At 35.7% G+C, this 14,138-nt stretch overlaps 1 protein-coding gene across 1 annotated transcript in view; it reads right to left on the bottom strand.

Moving 5' to 3' along the window:
- CCDC171 (coiled-coil domain containing 171) overlaps window positions 1-14,138 on the bottom strand; it is a 399,166-nt gene that overhangs the window by 282,019 nt on the left and 103,009 nt on the right. Inside the window, exon 10 of the mRNA XM_030920340.1 lies at window positions 11,566-11,704. Within this exon, the coding sequence (XP_030776200.1) occupies window positions 11,566-11,704 (139 nt within the window). The remainder of the gene's footprint in view (window positions 1-11,565; window positions 11,705-14,138) is intronic.

Below are 14,138 nucleotides of genomic sequence, written 5' to 3'. Positions count from 1 at the left end.
TCTTGGGAGGGTGTATGTGTCAAGGAATTTATCCATTTCTTCTAGATTTTCTAGTTTATTTGCGTAGAGGTGTTTATAGTATCCTCTGATGGTAGTTTGTATTTCTGTGGGATCGGTGGTGATATCCCCTTTATCATTTTTTATTGCATCTATTTGATTCTTCTCTCTTTTCTTCTTTATTAGTCTTGCTAGCAGTCTACCAATTTTGTTGATCTTTTTGAAAAAACAGCTCCTGGATTCACTGATTTTTAGACTGGTAAACTGGATAGAGTCAAGACACATAAGTCTGCTGTATTCAGGAAACCCATCTCACATGCAGAGACACATATAGGCTCAAAATAAGGGGATGGAGGAAGATCTACCAAGCAAATAGAAAACAAAAAAAGGCAGGGGTTGCTATCCTAGTCTCTGATAAAACAGACTTTAAACCATCAAAGATCAAGAGACAAAGAAGGCCATTACATAATGGTAAAGGAATCAATTCACCAGGAAGAGCTAACTATCCTAAATATACATGCACCCAATATAGGAGCACCCAGATTCACAAAGCAAGTTCTTAGAGACTTACAAAGAGACTTAGACTCCCACACAATAATAATGGGAGACTTTAAAACCCCACTGTCAACATTAGACAGATCAACGAGACAGAAAGTTAACATGGATATCCAGGAATTGAACTCAGCTCTGCACCAAGCGGAGCTAATAGACATCTACAGAACTCTCCACCCCAAATCAACAGAATATATATTCTTCTCAGCACCACATCGCACTTATTCCAAAATTGACCACACAGTTGGAAGTAAAGCACTCCTCAGCAAATGTGAAAGAACAGAAATTTTAACCAACTGTCTCTCAGACCACAGTGCGATCAAACTAGAACTCAGGATTAAGAAACTCACTCAAAACTGCTCAACTACATGGAAACTGAACAACCTGCTTCTGAATGAATACTGGGTAAATAATGAAATGAAGGCAGAAATAAAGATGTTCTTTGAAACCAATGAGAACAAAGATACAACATACCAGAATCTCTGGGACACATTTAAAGTAGTGTGTAGAGGGAAATTTATAGCACTAAATGCCCACAAGAGAAAGCAGGAAAGATCTAAAATTGACACCCATCATTTATTACATTAGTTGATTTTCAGGTGTTAAACTAGTATTATATTCCTGAGATAAATCCCACTTCATCATGGTGTAATATCTTTTTTATATCATGCTGGATTCAGCTTGCTAGTATAGTTTCGAGAATTTTAGCATCTACATTCAAAATGGATACTAGTCTGCAGTTTTCTTTTGGTATATATGGCTTTTGTATCAAGGTAATAATACTTCCCAGAATGATATGGGAAGTGTTATCTCTGCTTCTATTTTTGAAAAAAATTACGAAGAATTGGTGGTAATTGTTCTTAAACATTTAAATAAATTTACCAGTGAAGCTATCTAGGCCTGGGCTTTTCTTTGTGGGAGTTATTTTGATTACTAATCCAATCTCTTTTTTGATTTTTTTTTACTTTGCATTTTGATATTCTAAGACATCCTGCTATAGCATTGATTTTCTATTTCTTTCTTTCTTTCCTTTTTTTTTTTTTGAGATGGAGTCTTGCTCTGTTGTCCAGGCTAGAGTGCAATGGCGCCATCTCAGATCACCACAACCTCCGCCTCCCAGGTTCAAGCAATTCTCTTGCCTCAGACTCCCAAGTAGTTAGGACTACAGGCATGCGCCACCATGCCCTGCTAATTTTTGTATTGTCAGTAGAGATAGGGTTTCACTATGTTGACGAGACTGGTCGCGAACTTCTGACCTCGTGATCTGCCTGCCTTGGCCTCCCAAGTGTTAGGATTACAGGGGTAAGCCACTGTGCCCAGCCAATTTTATATTTCTTCTTAACCAGTTTTGGTAATTTGTGTCTTTCTAGATATTTGTCCATTCTAAATTATCTAATTTGTTGGCATACAGTTTTTCAGAGTATTTTCTTACAATTATTTCTATTTCTGTGTGGTCAGTAGTTATATCCCCCTTTCATTCATGATTTCAATAATTTGAATCTCTTCTCTTTATTTTTATGAGTGTAACTAAGCGTTATCAATTTAGTTATCTTTTCAAAGAATCAACTTTTGGTTTCACTGATTTCCTCTATTTTTTAAAAATTCTCTATTTTATTTCCTTGTTAGTCTTTACTGTTTCTTTTCCTCCACTTGTTTTGGGTTTAGTTTGCTCTTCTTTTTCTCTTTTCTTACCATGAAATGTTAGATTACTGATTTGAGAATTTTTTTTTTTTTTAAGAGACAGGGGTCTCACTATGTTGCCCAGGCTGACCTCAAACTCTTGGACTCAAGAAATCCACCTCAGCCTTCCCAGTAGCTAGGAACTGCAGGCATGGACCATCATGTCCCACTATTTTTTTTTTAATATAGATGACTATGGCTATAAGTTTCCCTCTTAAGCATAGTGTTAGCTGCATCCCACAAAGTTTGGTATGTTGTCTTTTTATTTCACTGATCTCAAAGTGTTTTCTAATTCCTTTGTGATTTCTTTTAGACCTGTTGGTTATTTAGGAGTGCGTTATCTAATTTTCACATATTTGTGAATTTTTCCTCTTGCCTTCTGTTATTGATTTCTAATTTGATTTCATTATGGTCAGAGAAGACACTTTGTATGATTTCAATCCTTTTAAATTTATTGAGGCTTGTTTCATGGCCTAGCATATGATCTTTCCACAAGAATATTTCATGTACACTTGAGAAGAATGTGTGTTCTTTTGCTAATGGGTGTGGTGTACTATAGATATCTGTAAGGTCTAATTTGTTCACAGTACTGTTGAGTCTTCTATTTATTTGTTGATATTCTTCCTTGTTGTTCTACCCATTACTGAAAGTGGGGTACTGAAGCCCCGAAATATTATTGTTGTCTATTTCTCCCTTCAATTATGTCAGGTTTTTCTTCAAATAGTTTGGAGCTCTGTTGTTGGGTGTATACATGTTTATAATTGTTAGATCATTCTGGTGGATTGATCCTTTTAACGACATGAGGTGTCCCTCTTTATCTCTAGTAACATTTTTATTCTAAAGTCTATTTTGTCTGCCGTCAGTACATCCACTCCAGTTCTTTTTTTTTTTAATTGGGTGCATGATATATTTTTTCCATCCTCTGCTATTTTGATACATATATTATCTTTATTTTATTTATTTATTTTTTTTTTTTTTTTGAGACAGAGTCTTGCTCCGTCGCCCAGGCTAGAGTGCAGTGGCGCGATCTCGGCTCACTGCAAGCTCTTCCTCCCGGGTTCAAGCCATTCTCCTGATACATATATTATCTTTAAGGCTCATCAAAAACCCTGCATGACTGAGATTGTTAGCACCATTTTACAAATGAGTAAATGGATCCAGAGGAAGAATATCACTACAGTCACACAACTAAAATGAGATAGGCCTGAGATTAAAACCCAGATCAATATGCCTCCAAAATTTATGTTCTTTCTATTATGCCAGCTGACTGAAATCCCCATTAATACCAAGGTATAAAAATTTACACGAATATATGTATAGAAAGCCAAATAAACTGCATACTTGGAGTGAGCTTAATATCAAGGTTCAATTAAATTCCTAGTTCAAAAATAATTCTCTTTCAAGTATAGGGCTCAATCTTAACCAAAATATGAGCTAATATTTCCACACTTTAAATCTTAAATTTATTACAATTTAAGATCAAAATTGGGGTCAAACTAGGCAGGAAAGATTGAACAGTGTAAAATTTTTCAGAGAGCAAAAAAGAGATTTACCCACTCATCAGGCTTAAAAAGAAGCTAATGTTCATCTACCTGAAAATTACTATTACATTTATAATTATTAATATTATAATTTTCACATCATTCTACAGAGATGTCTGGCTAATAGTCTTACAAATAATATAGCCAGTAGGCAGTTAGCTTAAATTTAATAATTACATTATTAACTTGTTTTACAGTTGATAAGTTTTTTTACTAACAAATTGTTTCAGTTTTATTAACAAAGCTTCTACTCTTCACACATACAGTAAAAGTGTCAGGATTTTGTTTTGTTTTTTAAGTGCCGGATTGTGGTTATATTCATCTTTTTTTTTTTTTTTTTTTTTTTTTTTTTTTTTTTTTTTTTTTTTTTTTTTTTGAGACAGGGTCTCACTTTGTGCCCCAGGCTAGCGTGCACTGGCGTAATCATGGCTCACTGCAGCCTCAACCTTCCAGGCTCAAGTGATCCTCCCATCTCAGCCTCCCAAGTAGCTGAGAACTACAGGCACATGCCACCATGTCCAGCTAATTTTTTAATTTTTTTGTAGATATGGGAGTCTCACTACGTTTGTTGCTCAGGTTGGTCTCAAACTCCTGGGCTCAATCTTCCTCCCATTTCAGACTCTCAAAGTGCTGGGATTATAAGTGTCAGCCACCACATCTGGTCTATGCTTATATTCAAATTTTGTTCCCAAAGCTGCTAGTTCTCTTAACAACCTTTTAATATACAAGGAATTTGAGAATGAAAACAGAATCCATTAGCTAAATAAACAAAACTGTTGAGCTGAAAACAAAGTACTAATTGAAGATAAAATATTGCTTCTACTTTTTTATTAATATATTTTGTCATGTGACATAAAGAATAAGTTTAGGTTAATGATAAATTGTTGACTCAACAAACGCTATAATTCTAAGCATACCCAGAAATTTAAAAGAACTGTAGGATAAAGGGACTCACTTCTTTGCCTCAGACAAAACTCACATATGGAATGCGCTGCCCTAGGATTACAGGTCCCCTAATGCTATGCTGGCTAACCAGATGATGTTTAGATGAGTATTTACTCACCACTCAACATGACCCAAGGACTACTTTAGATGCCGTGATGAATCTACAACCAGTGTAAACAGGGGACTAAAAATACCAAAATATTCAAAGAAAGTTCAGAAAATGTTGTGATTGACAAATATTAATGTATTATGAAAGAGGAGTCAATGTTGGTTAAAAAGTATCTTTAAGCAGAAAGAAAAATGAAATAACAAACGACCTTTATTTGCACCTTGGGACACTATACCTCTCACACGGCTGAATTGAATGCATTTCTGGCTTAATCTAACATGTCATTCTTTTTTATTTGTTTCATAATCATCCTCTCTTTTTACAATCCTTCAAAACCTCATCCCACACTTTTTTGCTCACTCAACATGAGTATCACAAATAGAAAGGCATGTAAATAAAAATTTCTATTGCAAGCCTTTGAAGAAACATATAAAAACTATATATAAATATTTATATTTAAAAATTGGTAAATGGGTCTTACTGATCTGCTATGGAAAAAGTTGACTCAAGTCATAAATAACAATAAAAAAAATGAAGGGAGATTTTAATAAGGTTAAATAATAGAAAAAACAAATAGGTTAAAAAAAGGCTTTAGTCAATGGGTATTTTTTTTAATGAAATAAGGATTTTAGACATAGGTTGAACTTTTGCAACTAATATATAGTGCTTATAATTTCTGAACATTTTTGAACTCAAGTAAAACTTTTACGTTTTTTATTTAAATATATGTTAAGCAATTATGAAGAAATTCTAAGTGAAAACAAGGAAGCATCAGAGCCTATAATCTTCATTACATACTTTTACCCTTACAGCTCACCTTTTCATCATATCTTGTACCTAGTTACCATTATATGCACAATGCATTTGTATGGGCTTAAGGAGGTCTGGATAGTTTTTGTTATCATCACCATCAGCAGCTTTTCCTTGATCATATTAATGACAGCTAGTCTCTTAGTTCCCTACCACCTTGTTTACCTATGCTGCTTCCAAGGATGTCAGTATTCCATGATCCCACTTGCTTATCTCACATAATGAAATGTTACCCTTCTTTACCTAGCTTTAACAGTTTATTTTTCAGCAGATGCTACCTTTCAATCTGAATAGGGGCCTTAACATATAAACATCTCTCTCGCGATCTCTTGCTCTCTGTCTCTCTCACACACATACGTACACAATACCATTTTATTTTTTCCCAGGTGAAAAATGAGATTTGGATTTTCAAAATTTACTAATTTGCATAGAAATCAATTTCAAAAGGCTTAATGCAAAAGTTTTATGCCTATACCATAAATTTAGGAAGTCAGCCTCCTAAAAGGAATATTTAAATACACAAAGACACATACGCGATGAATATTATTTATTAGAATTAAAACTTAGGGGCCACTAAAAGAAACGGAGAGTGATACTTATATTAGCAAAAACAATGCCCATGTATAAATACTACTCCTATTCTTGGTGCAAAACAAGAATCAATCATTTTTTATTAAAAATTTGGAATAGCATATTTATTAGCCCATTAGTTTTGAAAACCTCCTACAAAATCAGAAACATGTTCTTCTAAAGCAAACCTTATAGTTCATTGGAAGTAAAAATATTATCAAGAAATATTACCTTCACCACAAAGCATAACCATCAAAACACTTTCCAAAATCATATTTAATGCTGGCAATCATTATTATTATATAATCAGTTAAGCCCCCAAAAGTATTGGGAAAAAATATACACTTGACCATTTTCAATCACAAGTTCTTTAGAGAATAAAACATTCTTTGAGCAAAACCTCATGAGAACTAGAATTCCCTTTTCAATATAAAGTCTCTCCTAGAGCTGTAACTAAATATTACTGAGTGGCAGAAAAACAAATCTCAAGAAATGACGGAGTCAAGAAAATTTCATTGAAGAAAGCACAGAGCAAGTTCTAATAATACCAATTTGAAAATGAAAGCTCCCCTGCTTCAAGAGAAGCAGATATAAAAACTCACAGTAATGTCTAAAAGACCCAGCTGGATCTGCTGAGCCTCAGATGGACTTTAATAAGCATGATCACTAAGCACCTTAAACTAGAAATTCAGTTTTATTTAGTAGTTGATTAAATCATTATTAAATTCATAGATTTTGAAACTAAAAGCTCAATTTCCAATCAAAACTTTTTATAGTCAAATTCTGTCAAGTTTCATATTCTGTGTTCACATCTTCACGTAAACATGAAAATAAATTTGTTAAGTCCTTGGATGTCCTATGTTGAAATCCTACTAATTCTATGACATTCAAAATAATAATTATATACCATTAATTTACTAGTTCTATCTTTTAAATCTATACATTGAGTAGAAGTAATTTCATTAATATAAAAGTATAATTAGAATACAAAGAAATGATAAATGTTTGAGATAATATAGTAATTACCCAGATCTGATCACTTTATGTTGTACATATCAAAACATCACAGTGTACCCTACAAATACATATTAATACAATTATTTTGGGTCATTTAAAAATAAATAAAGTACAATTAAAGTTGGCAGGTTTATATTTATTAAAAACCCACAAAAGACAACATACTCAGTTTAGAGTTTTCCAAAATCATGTTTTATATTTATATAATATCTCTCTCGAAACAGGGGAGCTATCACTTTCCAAGTAGTTTTTTTAAGACTTTCTGTATCCTGGGCTAGATGATCTCTAAAGCCTCTAACAGCTCTGCTGCTATATCTAGCCCAGGATACAGCATAAGGCTATGCTGTACTAACACATACAAAGTTATCTATAAGTCTCAAAATTCCTCAAGTCTTTGTATCTTATTAATAACACCTTGATCTCACAAGTAAACCTACAGAGGATAGTGACTTTAACTTTCTTTTGCAATGTAACAGAGAAAATAAAGACCAAGACTTAAATAATGGCCATGAACCTGACCTAAACTAGAAAACAAGCTGGTACCTCAAAGGGGAAGAAAACTTACCTGTCGGTAATTTATGCTTCCCATCTATAGTCTGTAAAATACTAAAACTATTATGCTCAAAAGAAATGTAACTGTGGAAAAGACACACTAGGGTATGTAAAATCATGGCATGTCATTAAAACAATTTCATTTCTAAAAGCGAAAGGGAAAATCTTCCTCATAAGTCATTCTCTCTTCAGTCAACAACAATTATGAATTCAAAGCACAAATAACAGCAAGACTGTGAGTGCAGAACTAGAAAAATTTTATTTCTTAGGGCTTAAAATTTTAATTTGGCAGAAACACCTTTTAAGATAAATTTTTCAAGCCTTCTTTCCTCCAAAGGCCACTAATCTACTGAGAAAAGTCAATAAAGGAATATGTACAAGAAAAAATATATTTAGGAAAAGTGATAGAATAGTAATTTATAAAAAGAAAAACATTGTACTTACTATTTAAAGACATTTTCATTAAACAGGACTTAAATTTCATATTATGGACAGGTAAAGAAATAGAGAACAACAGCTCTAATAAGCATAAAACAGAAAAGTTAAAAGAAAGCTAACAGGGAAGAAGAAAGAAGAGAAAGATGGAAGAAAATAAGACACAAAGCTATGAGTTTAAGAGAGATGAAAAAATTAAGAGGAACATATTAACGGTCTGAGCCACATAAACAGTACATCACTTAGTCTGGCAACTTGAGTAAGTTTTTCAAACAACCCATTCGGCAAGGAGCTATTACATTATTCACAGATCTGCAACTGCTTTTAGCAATCCATCAAGCTTTGAAGAAACAGCCTACAATTTTCAGCATCATTATCAAAACAGTAGTGTTTAATGGGTTAATACAATGAATACAATGAGTGCAGAGGGTCCCAACAGGCAAACATAGGTTGCTGGTGAGCTGTCACTTGCATTATTTGAGACCACATATCACTCTGTAAAAGTTTTAGAAAAAAAAAAATCTCTTGGTACCAAGTAAAATTTCTTAATCACTAAATATGCATATGCTCTGTGGTGAGTTAAACTAGTCTCATTTTATTTTTGTATCTACTCACTAAAGTGCTAGAAAACCAGAATTAGGAAAATTCATGCAACCTATGTTGGTGAATATGTCTTAACTCTTGCATTCTTAGTTATAACCCTGGCTTATTTTCCAAACTATTCCGTACAATATCTAATAAGCAAGCAGACCAAATGCAGTACTCAGCTCAACGACCCTGACATATTTTTCTCCACTACTGATTCAACCTCCTGAACTAGGAGGTAAGAGTTAAAACAGCCAATGAAATTTAAGATAACACATTACAGTGAACAGATGCTAAAGGAGACTACACAGAGGGCTCTTAACTTTCTAAAACATCTCATTCAAAATACCAAACTGCAAACTGATTTCTAGAACAAGCAATGATATCAATTCCCTGAATAAGAACACAGCAAATATCTTGAGATAAATGGAAAATGTATATAATATTGGATCATCTGACAAAACACTGAAGAGTTTTAACTATATCTCATTATTAGCTTTTGATCTGGGCAGCACTGATTTGGTGACCAAATCCTAGTATAACCCAGGGTCCACCTTTTTTGAGGAGAATAATAACCATTGTCCTCAATAACCAAATCACTAAAACTTTTGGAATATAACTGAAAGTGAAGTAGTCAAGCCTCTGAGGAAAGTATATACGTGTAGAACACAACAAAGAAGTAATACGGTATTACCATAAACTTTACACCCTCCCTGGTGGGGTGGGGTCCCCAGGAAACTGCAGAGAAGAGGATTCTGCATCAACCAAATAAATCCATCGAACAAATGTTTATTGAGCCAAGTACTATAGTGGAATCTAGGTCTGTAAAATGAAGTAAGCTAACCTGAATGCATTCATATCCTCTTGGGAGACATAATACACACCAAATTTCGGTGAGTATTACAATAAAGATGCTGAACTAAGTACTAAAGAAATACTGTTGAGGAGGCACAGAATTTTAACTTAAGGGGGATGACAGTGGGGAAGACAGAATCACAGAAAGCTTCATAGATTGCAAGATATCAGAGCTGGGCATCACAGGATGTATAGAAATCTGTCAATGGAAACAAAAAGGAGAATTTTAGTCACTGCAGGTCAAAGAAATGAAAAACCTGAATAAAAATAAGAATATATGAAAAGAGGGGGCCGGGCGTGGTGGCTCAAGCCTGTAATCCCAGCACTTTGGGAGGCTGAGATGGGTGGATCACGAGGTCAGGAGATCAAGACCATCCTGGCTAACCCGGTGAAACCCCGTCTCTATAAAAAATACAAAAAACTAGCCAGGCGAGGTGGCGGGCGCCTGTAGTCCCAGCTACTTGGGAGGCTGAGGCAGGAGAATGGCATGAACCCGGGAGGCAGAGCTTGCAGTGAGCTGAGATCCCGCCACCGCACTACAGTCTGGGGGACAGAGCGAGACTCCGTCTCAAAAAAAAAAAAAAAAAAAAAAAAATATATGAAAAGATGTGTTTAGATCAAGTGCAGTGGTTCATACCTTAATCCCAGCATTTTGGGAGGCCAAGACAGGAGGACCACTTGAGGCTGCTTGTTTGGTGCCAGCCTGGCCAACACAGCGAGACCTCATCTCTGTAAAAAAATTTTTAAACCAGCCAGGCACAGAGGCACACATCTGCAGTCTCAGCTACTCAGGGGGCTGAGGCAAGAGGAGTGCTTGAGCCCAGGAGTTGGAGATTACAGTAAGCTAGGATTGCACCACTGCACTCTACCCTGGGCAACAGAGTGAATTAAACCCCATCTTTTAAAAAAAAAAAAAAAAAGAAAGAAAAGAAAAAAATGTGTTTAGAAAACAAGGAACACTGGCCGGGCGCGGTGGCTCAAGCCTGTAATCCCAGCACTTTGGGAGGCCGAGACGGGCGGATCACGAGGTCAGGAGATCGAGACCATCCTGGCTAACATGGTGAAACCCCGTCTCTACTAAAAATACAAAAAACTAGCCGGGCGAGGTGGCGGGCGCCTGTAGTCCCAGCTACTCGGGAGGCTGAGGCAGGAGAATGGCGTAAACCCGGGAGGCGGAGCTTGCAGTGAGCTGAGATCTGGCCACTGCACTCCAGTCCGGGCGACAGAGCGAGACTCCACCTCAAAAAAAAAAAAAAAAAAAAAAAAAAAGAAAACAAGGAACACTATAATGAAGCTAAAGCAAGACAGATAGAGGGCAAAGGCAAAAGAAGAGGGTAGAAAAGTTAACATGAAGACAAAAGGAAAAGCTCCTGAGATTACACAACAAGAAGCTGGCAGTTATTTCAAAAACAACAGGGAGGCACTGACATGCTGATGAGTTTTGAATAAAGAGAGGTTGACAAAAACAGACCAATATTTTACAAAGATGAATTTGGTTATAGTGTAAAAGCTAGATTACTGGAGAATGGAGAGAGAGTGATCACGTACAAAACAATTACAAAAGGAAGTCTTTGAAATCATCAGATGTGTTAATTACAAACCCCAATCACCCTTAATCTAAGTAACACTGTTTTATGTACAATAAAAAAATGAAAACATTTGAATACACTTTTGAAAATTCTATAATTCAGAGTTTTTACTAGTTCAGTTAGTTTCCCCCAATTATTCCAAATCAGAGAGATTTCATTATCTATATCTTTGATGTAATCAGCATTTCCAGTTTTGGAAATTTTGTTTGTCACTAAAATAACTTTCATACTATTATCTCATGGAATGTGGTAAGGAAAAACAACCCTGCTATACATCAACTATGACCCAGTAAAGTGATTGCCATAGGGTTTTCTTTTTTATTCTTACCATTACTAGTTCTTCCTGTAACTCACTGCAACTTTTTTCATTATACTGGAGTCTCTTTGAGAGGTCTATAATTACTTTCTTCTGTTCCTCGATCTCTTCATTTAGTTTCTTGTTTTTGGAGAAATACTCTCTTTCTAATCTGAAAAGTTAAAGTGTCAGAGCAGGTTTTTCAAACATGCTTAGATCAACTGATATTACACACCTTTAAGACATATGGCAGATGTACTACATATCATGTGTTCATGCTAAAAGACTTTTTAAGGCTGCCTTTCCTTTTTCAAACAAAAAGTACTGCATATTCTTAAATGAAAAACTTCAAAGCAATATTACTTCCCCTTTGATAGTAGGTATTTGTAGTATGCCCAAAGCTATAAGCAAAATAGATTTGGTTAGTGTTGATTTGGTTGCACCACCATTTTTGATGAGCAAAACCCACCTACCATAGTTCAATTAGCTCAGAGACTATCTCAAGAATGAGAAAACAGTACTACCAAACAATTTTAAAATTAAAATACAACATTAAAAATGGAACAAATGTCTCACATCTGAATGTCCATGCAAGTAGAACCAGTGTGGTGGCATGGAAGATCCAAAAGGAAGAATAATCAAAAATAATTCACATTCAGTTTGAAGACATATGAATTTCTTTTCAAAGGATTCACCTTCCTATTTAAGTTTCGCTCAGATAGGCCAGGTGCAGCTGCTCACAACTATAATCCCAGCACTTTGGCAGTCCATGGCAGAAGGATCATTTCAAGCCAGGAGTTTAAGATCAGCCTGGGCAACAAAAGAAGACTCCATTTCTACAAAATAATTTAAATATCAGCCAGGCACAGTGGTGTGTGTCTGTAGTCCCAGACTCTCAGGAGGCTGAGGCAGGAGGACTGCCTGAGCCCAGGAGTTCAAGGTTGCAGTGAGCTATGATTGTGCCACTGCACTCAGTCTAGGTAACAGATTGAGATCCCATCGCTTATATATATATAAGACACACACACACATAATATATACACACACGGCTGTGTGTGTGCATATATATATATATATATATATATATCTAGATACAGAGAGAGAGAGAGAGAGAGAGAGAGAGCGAGCGAGCGAGAGAGAGAAATGAACAAGGTCTCCAAGAAATATGGGCCTATGTGAAAAGACCAAACGTGCATTTGATTGGTGCATCTGAAAGTGATGGGAGAATGGAACCAAGCTGGAAAATACTCCTCAGGATATTATCCAGGAGAATTTCCCCAACCTAGAAAGGTAGGCCAACATTCAAATTCAGGAAATACAGAGAACACCACAAAGATACTTCTTGAGAAGAGCAACCCCAAGACACATAATTCTCAGATTCACCAAGGTTGAAATGAAGGAAAAAATGTTAAGGGCAGCCAGAGAGAAAGGTCAGGTTACCCACAAAGGGAAGCCCATCAGACTAACAGCACATCTCTTCGCAGAAATCCTATAAGCCAGAAGAGAGTGGGGGGCCAATATTCAACATTCTTAAAGAAAAGAATTTTCAACTCAGAATTTCATATTCAACCAAACTAAACTTCATAAGTGAAGGAGAAATAAAATATTTTACAGACAAGCAAATGCTGAGAGATTTTGTCACCACCAGGCCTGCCTTACAAGAGCTCCTGAAGGAAACAGTAAACATGGAAAGGAACAACTGGTACCAGCCACTGAAAAAAACATGCCAAATTGTAAAGACCATCAATGCTATGACGAGCCTGCATCAATTAACAAGCAAAATAACCAGCTAACATCATCATGACAGGATCAAATTCACACATAACAATATTAACCTTAAATGTAAATGGGCTAAATGCCCCAAGTAAAAGACACAGACTGGCAAATTGCATAAAGAGTCAAGACCTATTGGTGTGCTGTGCTCAGGAGATCCATCTCACATGCAGAGACACACACAGGCTCAAAACAAAGGAATGGAGGAAGATCTACCAAGCAAACGGGAAAAAAAAAAAAAAAAAAAAAAAAGCAGGAGTTGCAACCCTAGTCTCTGAAAAAACAGACGTTAAATCAACAAAGATCAGAAGAGACAAAGAAGGCCATTACATAATGGTAAAGGGATCAATTCAACAAGAAGAACTAACTGTCCTATATATATATGCACCCAATACAGGAGCACCCAGATTCATAAATCAAGTTCTCAGAGACTTACAAAGAGACTTAGACTCCCACACAATAATAACGGGATACTTTAAAACCCCACTGTCAACATTAGACAGATCAACGAGACAGAAGGTTAACAAGGATATCCAGGACTTGAGCTCAGCTCTGGACCAAGTGGACCTAATAGACATCTACAGAACTCTCCACCCCAAATCAAAAGAATATACATTCTTCTCAACACCGCATCGCGCTTATTCTAAAATTGACCACATAATTGGAAATAAAACACTCCTCAGCAAATGTAAAAGAACAGAAATCACAACAAACTGTCTCAGACCACAATGCAATCAAATTAGAACTCAGGATTAAGAAACTCACTCAAAACCGCACAACTACATGGAAAGTGAACAACCTGCTCCTGAATGACTACTCAGTAAATAACAAAA

Source organism: Rhinopithecus roxellana, chromosome 16 (genome assembly GCF_007565055.1).
Source record: "Rhinopithecus roxellana isolate Shanxi Qingling chromosome 16, ASM756505v1, whole genome shotgun sequence".
NCBI lineage: Eukaryota > Metazoa > Chordata > Mammalia > Primates > Cercopithecidae > Rhinopithecus > Rhinopithecus roxellana.
The sequence above is the reverse complement of the archived record's forward strand: the minus strand, read 5'-3'. Positions and strand labels throughout refer to the sequence as shown.